Source organism: Phyllopteryx taeniolatus, chromosome 11, assembly GCF_024500385.1.
Source record: "Phyllopteryx taeniolatus isolate TA_2022b chromosome 11, UOR_Ptae_1.2, whole genome shotgun sequence".
Lineage (NCBI taxonomy): Eukaryota > Metazoa > Chordata > Actinopteri > Syngnathiformes > Syngnathidae > Phyllopteryx > Phyllopteryx taeniolatus.
Window position 1 is genome coordinate 24,976,720 of NC_084512.1, and position 19,129 is coordinate 24,995,848.

A 19,129-nucleotide genomic window follows, 5' to 3' on the forward strand; every position below is an offset into this window, starting at 1 on the left:
CAATTTCAGTCTGGCTTCAAATCACAACACAGCACAGAAACAGCCTTCCTTAAAATCAATAGTGATCTCCCCTTCTCCTGAGATTCTGGACACCTCAGGATCCTCATCCTCCTCAACCTGACTGCAGTCTTTGATACCATAAACCACACCATTCTCCTCAACCACCTCCAAACCTCCCTGAACAACAATAGTGCTACCCTCTCCTGGTTCAAATCATATCTCTCCAAGAGAAAACAAATTATTTATATCAACAACTGCACCTCATCTCCTGTTCCTCTGTCTCAAGGCATCCCCCAAGGCCCAGTGCTTGGTCCTCTTTTGTTCATCCTCTACATCCTCCCCCTCTGAAACGTCATTTGTCATCATGGCCTCAATTTCCTCTGCCGATGACGTCCAGATTTACATCTCCACCAAATCCATCACCTCCTTAACCTACTCCACTTTAACCAACTGCCTCACCTTTATCAAATTCGGGATGCAAGCCAACTTTATTCAGCTCAACTGCAAAAATCTATTATGTTAATCATTTGTTTTAAATCCCTTATCAAACACTCCAATAACTTCTACCTCTTCATCAACAAAATTACCTTGCTCCCCTCCCCACAAATCTGCACCATTGGAGTAATCTTTGACACCGGCCTATTCTTCAAGAGCCACATCAGCCACATCACAAAAACAGCTTTCTTTCACCTCAAGAACTTTTCCTGTCTCTGTTCATCACTCTCCTTCTCTGCAGCTGAAATCATGATCCATGCTTGACAATTGGAACAGCATCCTGTTCGGCGCACATCCACGAAAGCTCTCAATAAACCTCAGTATATCCAGAACTCAGCTGTCCGTTTGATCACCCATATCCATTACTGTGAACACCTCACCCCCGTCCTCCAGAAACTACGCTGGCTCCCCATTCCCCGACGCATCCAGTTCAAAGTCCTTCTCACTCACAAAGCCCTCCATAATCTGGGCCCTTCCTACCTCTCTGACCTCCTCCACCACCACGCTCCCTCTTGTAGCCTTAGATCCTCTGATGCCAACCTCCTCTCTCCACCTCACCAGATCATTAAGGGAACTTGGGGGGACAGAGCTCTCTCTATCTCTCCCCCCACTCTCTGGAACAAACCCTTACTTTGGCTGTTCAGATCCCCGCACTTTCAAATAATCCCTCAAAACCAACCTTTTCTGTAAACGTTTGTCTTTTTTTTTTATTGTTTTAGATTATTTTGGTATTTTATAATGTCAAGTGTCTTTGAGTAAAAAAGAAAAACGCTCTGTAAAATGTATCTTTTTTTCTATCAACTTTCTGGGGTTATTTCTTTTTTTATTGAAAGGAACGAACATTTTGAAAAACAGATACACAGTGCAGCTAAGGTAAAAGGTGACACAATGCTTCCCAGGTTTTGTTTGGTAGCTGGGGTTCAAAGTTGTCGGTTGTCTTGCTTAACAGTTTCTTTCTTCTTTCCTAACAGCCACTTTTAAATGAAACCAACCTTTCAAAAATGGAAATAATGAACTCATCCCTGTATAAGGCACCAGTGGACCCTGCCAAATGGTTTGGTGTCAGGAAGGAACCTACTGTACTGGACTATAGCAAGGTATAGTGAGTAACTTTAGCCCTGACCCTATGCATCTACCAGACAGGCTACATTTGACATGTGTGGCACATTCGGTCAAAGGTCTGTTAAAATCAACATGGAGCTGATATTTAAAGAAATCTCTACAAAGGTCACATTGGATCTATCCTCCAGAGGTAGATTTTACAGCCAAAATAATCCTGGGCCTGATCCCATCACTACAAAAAAAAATATTTTGAGTCTCATATTGTAGGTAATAAACATAACCTCCTACTTGCTCTGTGTGATTGTTGGACCAAATAAAAAAAAAATGATAAGCAGCTTCAAACACAATACACGTTGCACATTACACAACTACTAGCAATATTTTCATGTACACTGTATGGATGTATTTTTTTGCCAGCTAATGATGTGATGTGATGTGATAGCAGCTAGCTATCGCCATTTTTGTCATCAAATAGTTTCATTCAATATTGACTCATTGACTTATTTCTGCAGAACCATTTAGTAGTGCTGCTGTTGTTGGTGTTTGAGGCGACAGTGTATCGGCACCAGGCCCACCACTATCGTCAGCTGCAACGATCTCCCTCAAACATACCTGCTCTGTTCCCAGAAGTCACTAGGAACACTTTAGACCAAGGCCTCATACCCTGCTTCAAGTACCTGCTGAACTACACTTTCTACAAGTTTGGATTAGAGGTGACAGAAATATATTGTGAATTAACTTGTTCACAATGACTTCGATGACTTTTATTGTACAAGCTGTGTTTCAAAAGAATTAAGAGTTTTGATGAGAGTCTGTCTTTTTTTATTATATCGCAGTTCATCTAAAGAATATTATTTTTTATTTTAAGATATGCTTCCTGATGACTGTGAATGTGATTGGACAACGGATGAACTTCTTGGTGATAATCCATGGTTGTTGGTTGGTAGCCATCTTGGTGAGGCGACGTCGGGCAGCTATTGCAAGGATATGGCCAAGATATTGTGTCTTTCTGGCCATCTTCATGATCTATCAATATATACTGTGTGTGGGTATACCACCTGTTCTTTGTAAAGGTGAGCCTTTATGGAGTTGATACATAAGTACAATATTAAGTACATCTATAACGTGATTTGCATGAATTAAAATACAATTTATGGAACTTATTCCAGGAGGCTGTTTTGAATGTATTTCCCCCCCATAAAACAGTACTGGATATTTTTCTACTCCAGCATTGAACCTTTGCCATCAGGAGTGATAATAATAATAATAACAATACAAAAAATAATTATAATAATAGCGGCCCTTGTTCAGCTGAAGAAGGAGTCCTATCGGGCATTTTTGGTCTGTGGGAGTCCTGAGGCAGCTGATGGGTAGCGGCTGGCCAAGCGGAATGCAGCTTTAGTGGTCGTGGAGGAAAAAACTCTGGCGTGGGAGGATTCCGGTGAGGCCATGGGGAACGATTTCCGGATGGCTTTGAGGAAATTCTGGTCCACCATCCCGCGTCTCAGGAGGGGGAAGCAGTGCACCATCAACACTGTGTATAGTGGGGATGGGGCGCTGCTGACCTCGACTCGGGACGTTGTGAGCCGGTGGGGAGAATACTTCGAAGACCTCCTCAATTCCACCGACACGCCTTTCCATGAGGGAGAAGTGTCTGGGATCTCTGAGGGGGGGGGGGGGGGTCTCCTATCTCTGGGGTTGAGGTCACCGAGGTGGTTAAAAAGCCCCTCGATTGCCTTATTCAACGAGAAGAGTGCCCTTAATGAGCTGCTTTGCCACAAGACGAGTGAACGACTGATTGGTATGCAGGACGGCCGTTTTACTAACCACACTGGGCAAAAATATAAAAATAACAACACTCTATTGTCGACCACTCCCAGGGAACACACCCACCGAGGCATAATTTAATTTAAAACTGAAGAAGCCTTTTGGATTAAAGGCAAAAACGTCTTCAACAAACAAGAACAGTGCAGTTGCCTCGATTCAACTTTTGCGGGTTATAGAACTAAATATCAGTTTTACAGGAAGGATAAATCGTCACACATTTTTCATTTTATTCTGCAAATGTTTTGAGTATGTAAATCAAGATGAAGACACTGCTATATTGAACAGGCCACTATTCATTTTCTGTATAAAAGTTAACAAAGTTGATACATTTGTTTTCATGTTTTGATTGTTCCCAATGCATTTGCATGTATGGAAACCCTGCCTCAGCTGGGATAGGCTTGCACAACTCCACAAAAAATGACAAGAGTCTTGAATCCGAACCAAGAACCTTATTGCTGTGCGGCAGCAGTCCAAAGTGCTACACACCATTTTCCCAAAACACGTTTTCGAACAATAATTATTGAACATTCTAATTATGTGTTTGCCTCGTTTCCTGTTGTGTCAAACTGCACTGCATCTGATACCGTTATCAGTTTAAAGAGTGGCAGGTTCCTATAGACTTTGTAACCAGAAAGAGACTAGAGTTATTGCGGTGCCGATGTTATTCCTTTGTCTACTCGTACTTGTAGTAAGCATCTACAAATGTCTTGTTTTGTCTTTATTTTTCTGCTATAGATTACCCATGGCGGTGGAACACCCCACTTTTAATGAACTCAGCTCTTATTAAATGGCTTTATCTGCCAGACTTCTACACTGTGCCTAACTCCAAAAACCTGATAGGTGAGTTGGTTGTTCACTTGTTTTATGCGTCTGTGTGTGCAAGTGTATTTTTGTCCATTATTTCTTCATCAGTCAAATGGGCTTTATTCTGACTAATTCAATTCAGATTTGTTTTTCTGGTACCACGTAATTACAAGAAATATGTCCATCTCTAATAAACAATAGGGGTTGAACGACTTCAGATTTTTGGTAGTTGAAGCTAAGGTGATGTTGGTCAAGTCGAAGTTGACTCATCGATGACGTCAGTTTTTTTGTTTTTGGTCTCAACTCACTGTGTGTGAAACAACACAAAAAAAATGCTGTGCGAGTCTCCAAACACAAGGTCGCTCCCTCACTCACTCACACTCTCACTCACACTCTCTCTCTCTCTCTCTCTCTCTCTCTCTCTGTCTCTCGACTGTTTCTGCACAGACCCCACCGCCCGACTTGTTCATCCAGTCACATTCAGGCACTTGCTCATCCAATCACATTCAGATACCTTCAAGGTACAGATGTAATTTGTACAACTCTAAGACCAATTCATGCAACTCAACTACAGGGTAGCTACTTGCTACAGTATACACTCATTGTATATAGTTTGAAAAAAAGAGGAGGGAATGTTTTTCCATAATTTATTGTAGCAAACTTTCAGTTGTGTTGCGTGGATTGTTGTTGTGCTTTTTATAAGATCCGACTGTCTTCGAGAACCTGAAAGGCTCCAGGCACGCAATCCCCTCTCTCTCCTTGCACTGGCAACAACATCGGACTCCAGTTCTTATTTACATGACAAACTTACTACCATGGCTTGTCTCCATTTCATTTTGTAAGCAGAATACAAACAAACAAAGAATATAATGTCTGTCTTTTTATGGTTAAAGGAGGGCATTTGGTGAATTGACTGACGTGAGGAAGTACGTCTCCTCGTCATTTAGCTTTAGCCTGTTCAAATGGGCATGCATAGCACAATACACATACAGTATTTTAGGATAGACTTGCATATTTCACAAGTAACCGTGCTACCGTTACGCACACTTGAGGCCCCACTGCTAGTTTGCTAAGTGTACCCACCACTTGTTGATTTCAGTGAGGCGTCCGTGTCCAAATACGTGAGTGGCGATTAGTCGACCTCAAGCTATAACTGTCATGCGGAGTGGCAACGTCTACTGGTCGGTTCAACCCCTAATATACGCAATGTTTTAATAACAAAATGAGCATAATTATGAGTATTAACCATACAAAGAAAATTTATTAAGTCTTTCTTACAAATATGGCAGCACTTTTTTTTTCATTAAACATGTCAGCCTTCGTGTTGGTCTATCTGTTGATGATATCTTTATTTTTCAATGTGTCTCTTGGCTTCGTACAATACTTTACTACAGTGGTTAATAATGCTTTATTTCTCTTCCACAGTGGACTTTGTTCTTCTGATTTGTACATCCCAGCAGTGGCAAGTGTTTAAGTGTGAGCACTTGGAGGAGTGGGTGGTTCTGGCTGGAGACAATACAGACAACCCCGATCCGATGGAAGGTCGACTGTTTAATCCTGCACCTAACTTCGTCAACTGCAGGTAAATCCAGTATTCTATCAATCTTCTTTTCACCTGCTCTTACTTATTATATATTCTAAATATTGATTATGTGACATTATACGGGGTGTTCAGAACGTCACTGTGCATTTTTTTTAAACTTAAAAGACAAATTTCAATCTAGCGCTGGAATCGGGCGGAAAGATTGCCTCACCAAAACTCTCTCTTTTCAGATAACCCCCAAAATTACTTGTATAACATTTTAATGTATTCTTTTATGGTTCCATCACTCTGTTACACTTCCAGTATAACTTTGCAATGACAGCCATTCTGTGTGTGTGCCAGAATAACAAGTTGTTGTTGTGTCAATAAAGCAGCTGCACTGCTGTAGAAGCTAGTGTGTACTCAGGTTAAATTACTGGATCTGACGAACTGAAGGTAGGTTTAGAGACTCCCCATTTATGCCTCAGTAGATGTGTCCCCAGGGAGTCGTCAACTATAGGGTGTTGGGTTTTTTTGCCCACCGGGGTTTGGGAAACGACTGTCCTACTTACCAATCGGCCGTTGCCTTGCGGCAAAACCGCTCGTTAAGGCCACTCTTCCCGAAGAAGAAGGCAATCTTTTGAGGAAGGGATGTCGGGACATTGTTATAGTCAGACGAAAGGTGATACTTCAAACCTCCTTCTCTGTTCAGAGACAGCATTTTTACTTGGACATACAGTATGTCCCCCCTATCCAGAATGTGGATGTTGTTGTCCTCGAAGGAGTATCCCTTCTTCTTGAGATGCAAATTAAGAGGAGAAATCATTGAGTCTTCTTTTAAATATCGTTCAAAAATCTTTGAAAACTGCGACAAGGAAACAGGTCTATAATTTGTAAACAGGTGTTTGTCTGCAGTCTTGCGCAGTGGTATTACTTATTCTACTCTCATCGTTAGTCCCAATTTTAAATGATGAATTTCATCCAGGATGTGAGTCAATGGAATGCAGCCCCATGGGGGGCACAAGCCAGTGCAAACTGTAGGCCGGGCCCAACCCCGGATAAATACAGAGGGTTGCGTCAGGAAGGGCATCCGTCTTAAAACTTTGCCAAATTAATATGAGCGTTCATCCTAAGAATTCCATACCGGTTCGGGTGTGGCCCGGGTTACCAATGTCCGCCACTGGCGCCGTCAACCTGCAGGAAATTCAGCCACTGTGGGTCGAAGATGAAGGGGACGTGGAAAGCGGGTTCTTAGGCAGAATGAGAAGAGGAAAGCACAGAGCCTAGAACTGAATGTGGGGACTTTGAATGTTGGGACTATGACAGGAAAGTCTCGGGAGTTGGTTGACATGATGATTAGGAGAAAGGTTGATATATTGTGTGTCCAGGAGACCAGGTGGAAAGGCAGTAAGGCTAGAAGTTTAGGGGCAGGGTTTAAATTATTTTACCATGGTGTAGATGGGAAGAGAAATGGAGTAGGGGTTATTTTAAAAGAAGAGTTAGCTAAAAATGTCTTGGAGGGGAAAAGCGTATCAGATCAAGAGATCAGGCTGAAACTTGAAATTGAGGGTGTTGTGTGTAATGTGATTAGTGGTTATGCCCCACAGGTAGGATGCGACCTAGAGGTTAAAGAGAATTTCTGGCAGGAACTAGATGAATTATCTCTGAGCGACCCAGACAGAGAGAGAGTCTTGATTGGTGCAGATTGTAATGGACATGTTGGTAAAGGAAAAAGGGGTGATGAAGAAATGATGGGTAAGTACGGCATCCAGGAAAGGAACTTGAAGGGACAGATGGTGGTTGACTTTGCCAAAAGGATGGAAATGGCTGTAGCAAACACTTTTTTCCAGAAGAGGCAGGAACATAAATTGACATAAAGTGATCAGAGAGGTAGGCAGGAGAGTACTTGGTGTAGCTTCTGGCAGGAAAGGGGAAAAGGAGACTTGGTGGTGGAACCTCAAAGTACAGGAAATTATACAAGGAAAGAGGTTAGCTAAGAAGAAGTGGGACCGAGGAGAGATGAGAAAGAAATACATTGAGATGCGACGTAGGGCGAAGGTAGAGGTGGCAAAGGCCAAACAAGAGGCATATGATGACATGTATGCCAGGTTGGACACTAAAGAAGGAGAAAGGGATCTATACAGGTTGGCCAGACAGAGGGAGAGAGATGGGAAGGATGTGCAGCAGGTTAGGGTGATTAAGGATAGAGATGGAAATGTGTTGACTGGTGTCAGTAGTGTACTGAATAGCTGGATAGAATACGTTGAAGAGTTGATGAATGAGGAAAATGAGAGAAAAGGAAGAGTAGAAGAGGCATTAAAGAGAATGAGAAATGGAAAGGCAGATGGTCCTGATGACATACCTGTGGAGTTATGGAAGCATCTAGGAGAAGTGGCTGTAGAGTTTTTGACCAGCTTGTTCAACAGAATTCTAGCCGGTGAGAAGATGCCTGAGGAATGGAGGAAAAGTGTACTGGTGCCCATTTTTAAGAACAAGGGTGATGTGCAGAGCTGTGGGAACATTAGAGGAATATAGTTGATGAGCCACACAATGAAGTTATGGGAAAGAGTAGTGGAGGCTAGACTAAGGACAGATGTGAGTATTTGGGAGCAACAGTATGGTTTCATGCCTAGAAAGAGTACCACAGATATATTATTTGCCTTGAGAATGTTGATGGAAAAGTACAGAGAAAGTCAGAAGGAGAAACATTGTGTCTTTGTAGATCTAGAAAAAGCCTATGACAGAGTACCCACAGAGGAACTGTGGTACTGCATGCGGACGTCTGGAGTGGGGGAGAAGTATGTTAGAATAATATATAGGACATGTATGAGGGCAGCAGAACAGCGGTGAGGTGTGCTGTAGGTGTGGCAGAGGAATTTAAGGTGGAACTACATCATGGATCAGCCCTGAGCCCCTTCCTGTTTGCAGTTGTGATGGATAGGTTGACAGATGAGGTTAGACTGGAATCCCCGTGGACCATGATGTTTGCAGATGACATTGTGTGCTGCAGTGAAAGCAGGGAGCAGGTGGAGGAACAGTTAGAAAGATGGAGGTATGCACTGGAAAGAAGAGGAATGAAGATTAGCCGAAGTAAGACAGAATATATGTGCATGAATGAGAGGGGTGGTGGGGCAAGAGCGAGGCTACAGGGAGAAGAGATAGCAAGGGTGGAGGACTTTAAATACTTGGGGTCAACCGTCCAGAGCAATGGTGAGTGTGGTCAGGAAGTGAAGAAACGGGTCCAAGCAGGTTGTAACGGGTGGAGGAAGGTGTCGGGTGTGTTATGTGACAGAAGAGTCTCTGCGAGGATGAAGGGCAAAGTTTATAAAACAGTGGTGAGGCCAGCCATGATGCACGGATTAGAGACAGTGGCACTGAAGAGACAACAGGAAGCAGAGCTGGAGGTGGCAGAAATGAAGATGTTGAGGTTCGCTCTCGGAGTGACCAGGTTGGATAAAATTAGAAATGAGCTCATAAGAGGGACAGCCAAGGTTGGATGTTTTGGAGACAAAGTTAGAGACCTGACTTCGATGGTTTGGACACATCCAGAGGAGAAATAGTGAGAAAAAGATGACATGCTGCGGCTACCCTAAGGAAAAGAAGATGTGAGTCAATGGATCAGCAATTTCCTCAACGACCATCTTAACTCTATGCATATCAGTATACTGTATCACCATTGGTGGACGCTTTGATCTTCTTTCTGCGAACAGACGCAAGGTAGCAACACACTGCACAAGTATTTGAGAGCACTTGTTCTCTTAACAGTGAGGCATATTGTTGGGCTAGATGACGACTCACCTTCAACTAGAAAAGTTCTTGAAGCCGCCTACTATCGTTAATTTTGTGTAATCTGTCTGTCTTTAATTGTAAAGTGATCAGGGTAGGTAGTATCTGTATTCCCTTTTCTAATGATTCCATTCAATATTTTCCAAATTTCTTTAACATTACTTTTGTTTTTGTCAAGTAATCCTTTGCAAGAACACTGAGTAGTTCATTTTTCCATTTCTTGTACAGTATTTCAGCTGTGCCTACTTTGTTTTTGTTATCTGAATAATTTGTATAAAGTATATATTTTTTGTCACCTGTGTCCCTCATCTTTCAGGTGTTACCTGGACATGGCTAAGGTTTTGGTTTTTCGCCACTTATTCTGGTTTGTACTGTCAGTGGTCTTCCTCACTGGGGCTACACGGGTCTCGGTGTTTGGACTGGGATACCTTCTCTCTTGTTTTTTTTTGTTGCTATTTGGGACCCAACTATTGGTCAAACCCTCCAGGACACGTCTTGCCATGTGGGATTGTCTCATCATCTATAATGTGGCAGTCATCATATCAAAAAATATTCTATCAGTAAGTATGAATCAAATGTGCTGCTTTTATGGTGTTCGTCAGAGCTAGGGTGCATGTAATGGGAGGGGTCGGCACGGCGGACGACCGGTTAGCACATCTGCCTCACAGTTCTGCGGACCCGGGTTCAATCCCCGGCCCCGCCTGTGTGGAGTTTGCATGTTCTCCCTGTGCCTGCGTGGGTTTTCTCCAGGTACTCTGCTTTCCTCCCACAGCCCAAAAACATGCGTGGTAGGTTAACTGAAGACTCTAAATTGTCCGTAGGTATGAACGTGAGTGCGAATGGCTGTGTGTTTATATGTGCGCTGCGATTGGCCGGCGACCGGTTCAGTGTGTACCCCGCCTCTCGCCCGAAGATAGCTGGGATAGGCTCCAGCACGCCCGTGACCCTTGGAGAAGCGGTATGGAAAAAGGATGGCTGGATGGATGGTAAAGGGAGTCAGTGACATGCTGCTCATTCACTCCCCTTCAGTCACAGGCTTCATCCCCAACTGCTTTGCTATGCACAGCTAAATCAGTGCAAATTTAGAAGGTTACTTGTTCTCTTTTTCCATCCATTTAGTAGCCATTTTCTGTTATTGGGTAAATGTATTTGCAAAAAAACGTCAAAACTGGATATTTGATTTGGATTCATGTCAATATTAATTGTGTATCTCTGTATGTTTCAGATTCTGGCATGTGTGTTTGTTTTCGAAATGCAGAAGGGCTTTTGTTGGATGATCCAACTCTTTAGTTTAGTTTGTACAGTCAAAGGATACTACGATCGTAAGTATCATCCTGTAGTTATTTGCAACTCGGTATTTGTGTAAAGCATTATTGTATTGTGGCTGATCTTTTACACTGCACGGTCGAGCACAAGTTCTTATTCTCATTTTTGAACTCCGCCAAAATTGGCAGTAAAAATATGCCTCAAAAAGTCGTACAGAAATATGGGCTTGAGGTTGACGAGTCACGAGGGACGTGAGCTTGGCGAACATCTAAAGCAGCTATGTCCAAGTCTGTTTGTCCATTTATTTTTTTATCAGCCCGTGGCATGTGAAACAACTATTCAACATAGCCTGCACTGAGCTACAATATTTTTGACACTGGGCGGTGCTGCTGTCACAGGGCAGGAGCAATCGTTCGAATCGTTGTGAAATATCAAATCACAAGTGAGTACGAAAGTTTTCACTGAAGACAAGGTGCGACTATTTGTGACTATGCATGGTCCCGAGTTAAACAGATACTTGCTAGCATACGGGTGGTGTCGCGCAGTGTGTGGGGTTCTGCAACTAGTTTTCATTTGTCGCCAACCAGTGCCACTCGTTTGGCCGCAATTACAAATGACAAATGGCAACACATTTATGGCCAATCAAAATGCCAGACTGTATCAGATGATCTTTCGATTTTTCTTTTAATCTATTAATTCTAATTTTGCAATTTTTCTATGCCTCCTTAGTTTTGGGTAAATGTCTCCCATGTTGAAACACCCACACTTAAATTCCTATTTCCCAAAAGTTATTGATGATTTACAGTTTTAGGCATTCATAGGAAAGGCAATCCTTATTGACACAACAAATGGTGGTGGCTCATTAACATACTGTACTCTTCTTCTTTTTTAACGGGAAAGACAAAAGCGCATAATGTTAAAGACATAAATAGTGTCATAAAAGTCATAGGAGTTGCACGATTTGCATGAGTTGCCCTTCAAACTCTGAGGATACAAGTGCAGAAATGATCCTAACTACTCATTAAACCCATTACACACATCATACAATTGTAATCACGGTAAAGACATGCAATCATTCCAACACTTTCACAAATTCGGACATACATTCATCTCAAAATAACAGCATTTATTTTGCTGTCTGCTATTGTGTGAATGCAAAATGGCTGCCTCATCCTGGCAATTCAGCTCACGGGTCCGTCTGGTGTATTGCAACAACATAACGAGGCTCTCTCCAGTCTCATAAAGACATGTTGAGTGACAAAGAAGGACAAGTTTGTACAAGAACCAAAAAAAAAAAGGAACTCTGAAGACACAAAGATTCATTTGTGTTAGTTTTCATGGAAGAGGCATATTAGGCAAGAGGAGAAAAATCCCAAAATGTCATTAGCATCTTCAACAAACAAATCATGAAACTTCATTTTGGACACCGAACGGTAAATTACATTCTGGCATTACAAGTTTGAAAAATATTCCTTTTGATTTTTTTTCTCAGAAACAGTTATGACCTTTTGATGGATAACTGCCAATAATTCTAATACTATTTTTAATTAATCATGTAATCATGTAAAAGTTTCTCCTATTAAATAAATACATTTTAATTATATGTAAATGACATACTCCAGATAGGACATCATCTCGAGGTTGTCAGAAAATTCCATTTTGGTGAGTTTCTTGGACAACAGGCAGGACTGTCACTTGGAACTGCTTAAGTTGTGTGGCAATACAATGAATACACTTTATAAATGTCCAAATTGTACCACTTTTGAGCTGATTGGAGTTCATTGCAACGGGAGAATTGTTTTGAAACTCTAAAATGTATTATAATCCTCCTGGATCGACGAACACAATATATTTTTAATTGTGTGTGTGTGTGCATGTTGTTGTTCTTTTTCTCGACAGCAAACCTTATTAGTGACAAGAACTGTAGCCTCCCAATAGAGGAAGCTGGGATCATCTGGGACAGTATTTGTTTTCTCTTCCTGTTGCTGCAGAGAAGGGTTTTCCTCAGTTTCTATTTCATTCATGTCGTCGCAGAATTGCAGGCATTCCGCAAACAGGCCTCAAGGTAAGACACCATAAACAGAGGTCCAGTTTACACTAAAGTGCTGAACAGAAAACAGATACGAAGTTGGATGCCTGTTTTTTGTTTTGTTTTGGGTTTTTTTACATGGCAATGACATTTTGTAACCAGAAAAACATGAAAAGTGTTTTGGGCTTTGTATGTAATGTTCTAATCCCAGACAAATGCGATAAAGGGAATCAGACATGACCTCGTTTGTTTTCTGAAAAGGGATATCACCAACTACTGGCACGCATATTATTGTGTTCTCCGTGATTTTCGCAGGCCGGCTTGAGCATTTTCATAATTTGATATCTGTACATGAAGTTGTGAACTGTTTTCTAATTTGCATTCTTGTAGTTTGTGATGGCAATGGTAATTGTTTTGTTCTTCTAATGGCATCCACATCTTTGCAGGGGGTTTGAGCTCTTCAAAGCCACCATAATGAAAAACATTAAATCACACCAACAGGCTGAGATAAAATCCTTATCCCAGCTCAAGAGATCGTAAGTGTTCAAAGATCAGTGTGTGACACAAAATACTTACGTATACATACATCGGCTGAAATAAGTATTTAACACGTCACCACATGTTGGTAACAACCCAAGTAATCCATACATACAAAGAAAGTAGAACAAATAAGATCATAAATTAAGTTATGTGTAAAAGTGTGAAATGACACAGGGAAAAAGTATTGAACATATGACGAAAGGGAGGTGCAAATAGGCATGGAAAGCCAAGGCACACCTCAAATCGATCAATAATCAAACAGTAATCCAGCCCCTTGTCAGTGCAAATGAATATGAGCTGGTTCAGTCCTAATTGATGGCCTACAAAAAGGTCTCATTGCCAAGGTGTGAGTCATGACACATCTCATGATGGGGAAGAGCAAAAAGCTGTCTCAAGACCATCGCAAACAAATTGTTGCAAAACATAACGATGGCATTGGTTACAGGTGCATATCTAAGCTTCTGAAGATCGGAGTTTGGAACATGATGGTGTGGGGCTACTTTTCCGCAAACGGTACTGTTTAACTTCACATTATTGAAGGAAGGATGAATGGGCAAATGTACCGAGACATTCTTGACAAAAATCTGCTGCCATCTAAGAGGATGATGAAACTGAAACGAGGATGGACACTTCATCAGGATAATGGTCCAAAACATATTGCCAAGGAAACTCTCGATTGGTTTCAAAGAAAAAAAAATAAAGCTGCTCGAATGGCCCAGCCGATCACCTGACTTGAATCCAATAGAAAATCTATGGAAAGAACCTTAAACTCAAGCTCCATAAAAGAAGCCCACAGAACCTTCAAGATTTGAAGTGGAGGAACTGGCCAAAATCACGCCCGAGCAATGCATGAGACTCGTTTCTCCATACAGGAGACATATTGAAGCTATCATTGCAAACAAAGGCTTTAAATAAATACCAGTTGGCGTGTTCAATACTTTTTCCCTGTGTCATTTCACATTTTTACACACAACTTAATTTCTGATCTTATTTGTTCAACTTTCTTTATGTATGGATAACTTCGGTTGTTCCCAACACCTTTGGAAATATATTTAGTGATAAAAATGGTGATGGTGAATGTTAAATACTTATTTCAGCCACTGTATCTATACATATACTTGGGAATACTTAGTAGAGTTATATTTATTTATTATTTATAAATTGAGAGTACTAATTATTGAGATCTTAATCTCCCTCGAGTGTTGTTGTATTTTCTGTACCACAGCTTTACACAGCAGTCTTAAACAATAATATTCAGAAGTGGATGGCACATTATACATTTACATTTTTATGTAGTAATTTATATTTTATAAATAACTACACAAATTATTTGTCCATAACTGGAAGCACTTAACAGATTGATTGAATTGGTTAAGGCATAGCGTGCCTTAACAACATGAACTACTGTGCCATTTCTACAACCCCGATTCCAATGAAGTTGGGACGTTGTGTTAAACATAAATAAAAACAGAATAACATGATTTGCAAATCATGTTCAACCTATATTTAATTGACGTTGTAACGCGTGCAGAATGTGGTTTGGCATTGTCTTGCTGAAATAAGCAGGGGCGTCCATGAAAAAGACGTTGCTTGGATGGCAGCATATGTTTCTCCAAAACCTGTAGGTACCTTTCAGCATTAATGGGGCCTTTACAGATTTGTAAGTTACCCATGCCATTAGCACTAACACAGTCCGGATGGTTCTTTTCCTCTTTGGCCCGGAGGACACGACGTCCACAATTTCCAAAAACAATTTGAAATGTGGACTCTTCGGACAGAACAGAACACTTTTCCACTTTGCATCAGTCCATCTTAGATGAACTCGGGCCCAGAGAAGCCGGCGGCGTTTCTGTTTGTTGTTGATAAATGGCTTTTGCTTTGCATAGTAGAGTTTCAAGTTGCACTTACGGATGTAGCGCCGAACTGTATTTACTGACATTGGTTTTCTGAAGTGTTCCTGAGCCCATGTGGTGATATCCTTTACACATTGATGTCGGTTTTTGATGCTGAGGGATCCAATGTTGGTTTTCGGCCTTGCCGCTTACATGCAGTGAATTCTCCAGATTCTCTGAACCTTTTGATGATGATATGGACCGTAGATGATGAAATCCCTAAATTCCTTGCAATTGTACGTTGAGGAACATTGTCCTTCAACTGTTGGACTATTTTCTCACGCACTTGTTCACAAAGAGGTGAACCTCGCCCCATCTTTGCTTGTGAATGACTGAGCAATTCAAGGAAGCTCCTTTTATTCCCAATCATGGCACCCACCTGTTCCCAATTAGCCTGTTCACCTGTGGGATGTTTTGATGAGCATTCCTCAACTTTCTCTGTCTTTTTTGCCCCCTGTCCGAGCCTTTTTGGAACATGTTGTAGCCATAAAATTCTAAGTTAATGATTATTTGCTTAAAACAATCAAGTTTGTCAGTTTGAACATTAAAAATCTTGTCTGTATAGTGTATTCAATTAAATATAGGTTGAATATGATTTGCAAATCATTGTATTGTTTTTATTTGTTTAACCCAACGTCCCAACTTCATTGGAATTGGGGTTGTATATTAAAAGGGAGTATTCCCAATTTTCCCCTAAAAAAACCAACACTTTTTATATTTATTAAAACTATCAGTATGAGCTGACAGAATAAAATTATCTTGTGGAAAAAAAAACAGCCCTCTCTTGCCTCATCTTATGTCTATAATTTGATTTGTAAGAAGCCTCCACACCCAAGGAAAAAGAACCAATCAGTGAAAAGAAGGCGTGTCTGATGAGTCAATCATTTCATACATTCATTCATTTTAGTGCGAGACCGAGGGCACAGGGGGGTGCCCACTATGAGTGTACTGTGAGTGGACGAGAAATGATTGACATCTGACATCAAAATATACTGTATTACCTGTCGAGAATGCATGCTTTGCGATTTACAATGCCAGACCTAATTTCTCTTCCTCTCAATGTCTATCAGAATGCACAGAATCCGCTCCAGACAGCAGAGGTACAGAGATGGACATAAAGTTATTGAAGAAGACAATCCGAGTCAAAGTGCAGGTAGGACTCACTAGTGCATACGTACGGACAAAAACCCTCTGGTAGAGAGATGTACGTCTTCTTTCGGCTTGGTGTCCTATCATTTCTGTGTGCCTCGCATACTGTAAGTCAACAGGCAGACAACTCCATTCCCAATTACAACACGGACAACTTAGTGTGTTCCAAGTTGACATTCTTAATTCAGTTATACATGGTGTTTCAAAAGCCACTCATGGTTTTGTGTTGTTCATTGAACATTTCATTGAAACAAAGTGGATGAAATTCAGAGGGTAAAACCTCCATTAACTGAAAATATTGGTGGTACTATCTTTGATTTGGAACGTTCATGTATAAGTCAGTAGTACACTTAAATTTTTCCTAGCAATCAAGCCACCGTTTCACGCATGCCTGAGCAACATCTGACACATTTCGGCAATCACTGAAGCACATGCCTTGGGAGATCCTGAGGCCTTGTTACATAGATTTTCGACATGATCTAACCCCACATCAAAAAATCACATGGTGTGAGATCAGGTGAACGGGGAGCCCATTCCACAGGACCACAACGGCCAATCCAACGATCCAGGAACGACTCCTCCAGGAACAAACCAACCTCACGCAAGTAATGTGCTGCGGCGCCATCTTGTTGGAAAATTACTTTATGCACATTAGCTACAGCTGACAGTTCGGGAATACAGAATACGACGTAGCTTTCTCCCAGCTCTTGACGAATGCATCAGAAACGCATGTGCTTCAGTGACTCCTGAAATGTTGTCAGATGTTGTTCAGGCATGCGTGAAACGGTGGCTTGGTTGCTATGAAAAAGGTGGAGCACACGTCGAGGTGTGATGGTACCACAAGTATTCTCAGTTAATGTTAGGCTTTACCAGTGGTGGTTCTAGTGGGGGGGCAGTGCCCCGTTAACACTGTGGTTGCATAGGTTTCTTTCAAGCCAGCCCCAAAAATGAAAAATATACCACACAAGGTGTTTTGGAACTGGCAAAATGTTCAACTAGTATTGAACCCCCTGTCAAATGGATTTTGATGGTTCTAATTTATAAATAGAGTGGTTTTGGAACTGGTCTCAGTCGACACATTTTTCAATTGTTAAAATAACGTTTTTTAATAAACAATACAAAACCATGAGTGACTTTTGAAACACCCTATAACACCTTATGTGTCAGAAACAACTTCATACAGGCATATGTAACAGGGCCTGTAATGTCTCTCTCTCTCTCTCTCTCTCTCTCTCTCTCTCTCTCTCGCTCTATATATATATATATATATATATATATATATATATCAGAATCAGAAACTTTATTTGCCAAGTATGTCAAAAACACACAAGGAATTTGTCTCCGGTAGTAGACAACACCTCGGCACCTTGAATGTATGTATCTTTCTTTTTTGCAAAAGAAAGCTCGGTGCATCGCTGTGCCTTTTTATATCCATCACAGTATGTATTTTCTCTTTTATCCCAAAGTTTGGGACACGACGACACTGCATTCATCAAAGCGTCCCCCATTTTCCCCGGTACAAGTCCGCAACCCCTCTTCTATTGGAAGAGCGTTCTGTTGTCACTGCGACGCCGCTTTTGAAAAGAACATTTCTCTATTTAAGGGTCGCGCCGCAGAGCTTCAGCTGGCTTCTGCATTGCCGGTCGCAGAGCACGTACACAATGAATGGGAAAGTCGATGGCGGCATTCGCATTTGACAGTCCAGTATGAATAGGCCTTAATCCACCAAAAATCCAAGAGTCCAACCACTGAGTGGTAGCCAATCAGAGGCAGGGTAATTGATGGATAAATAAAAGGGACATGAGTGATTGTAACAGGGGGAGGTGGGTTTTCACTAGGACCCACCCACCCCCTTATCGTTCCCTTGTCGGTCACACCTATCCGCCCTCCTTTCCATCAAGCAAGGGACACCGTCTTGCCCTCGGGCTGGGCGGGGACTGGCTGCATTGTGGGATTAGGAGGGGGGGGGGGGTGGCATTCAGGGCGCCTAGGTAGGGCCGGTGGACCACCCTGGGTCCCTCAGTGTGGGAGGTGTCCCGTCCAGCGGGCTTCTCTTGGGTGGTCTCCTGTGCCTTACCCCGCCTCTCAATTGATTGGGTGGCCTCCGCGGTGCAGGCACAGCAATTACAGCACACTTCTGTCACTCATTGTGTATGCGAAACGGTGTCAATTCACTGGCATGTGTCCACAGACACACACCCCTGGGACTTATTCGCTGGGTGTGGGGGCAATCACTTATTGCAACAAATGACTCATGAAAATGCGAATTGCTTGGGTATCCCCTCACTCACACTCTGGTCCTATAAATGTTTATAATTTACATAGCCACTTCCACCACACTTCAGTTGTACAACCGGGTTCACGACTCTGCATGCTTCCCCTCCTGTCCTTGTCCTGTCCTATTTTGTCCTGTCCTTCCCTCACAGGGTGTAGCACTACTGCCCCATACAACACTCATATCTAATGTGTCACAGTTACTGCTTTGTCTTTTGTTGTCCTCAAGAAACCTTCTTCTGTTCGACTGATCGACTCTGATTCTCAATAAATATCCATTTAAAATACTAAAATACCACAGCGGCAGCTTAAAAAGTCCACTGTGACACAGTAAAACTGTTCTGGCATAAAAGGGATACAAATCCTCCTTTCTGCTAGACCGAACAGCCGAACAGGACAAAAAAAAAAAAAAAAAAACATAGGCGAGTCGCTTTTATGAGCCTAGAGGAATTAGTGTGCTTCATTGTTCCAAATCTGTTGCCA

General features: G+C 41.9%; 1 protein-coding gene across 7 annotated transcripts in view; it reads left to right on the plus strand.

Annotated features, from left to right (window-relative positions):
• The window catches only part of piezo1 (piezo type mechanosensitive ion channel component 1 (Er blood group)), a 214,416-nt gene that overhangs the window by 108,120 nt on the left and 87,167 nt on the right, over nucleotides 1–19,129 (plus strand). For all 7 annotated transcript variants that reach the window (XM_061791069.1, XM_061791070.1, XM_061791071.1 and 4 more), the window contains 10 exons: nucleotides 1,467–1,592; nucleotides 2,070–2,270; nucleotides 2,426–2,630; nucleotides 4,120–4,224; nucleotides 5,614–5,770; nucleotides 9,813–10,056; nucleotides 10,722–10,818; nucleotides 12,662–12,827; nucleotides 13,238–13,327; nucleotides 16,294–16,376. In XM_061791069.1, the coding sequence (XP_061647053.1) occupies nucleotides 1,467–1,592; nucleotides 2,070–2,270; nucleotides 2,426–2,630; nucleotides 4,120–4,224; nucleotides 5,614–5,770; nucleotides 9,813–10,056; nucleotides 10,722–10,818; nucleotides 12,662–12,827; nucleotides 13,238–13,327; nucleotides 16,294–16,376 (1,474 nt within the window). The remainder of the gene's footprint in view (nucleotides 1–1,466; nucleotides 1,593–2,069; nucleotides 2,271–2,425; nucleotides 2,631–4,119; nucleotides 4,225–5,613; nucleotides 5,771–9,812; nucleotides 10,057–10,721; nucleotides 10,819–12,661; nucleotides 12,828–13,237; nucleotides 13,328–16,293; nucleotides 16,377–19,129) is intronic.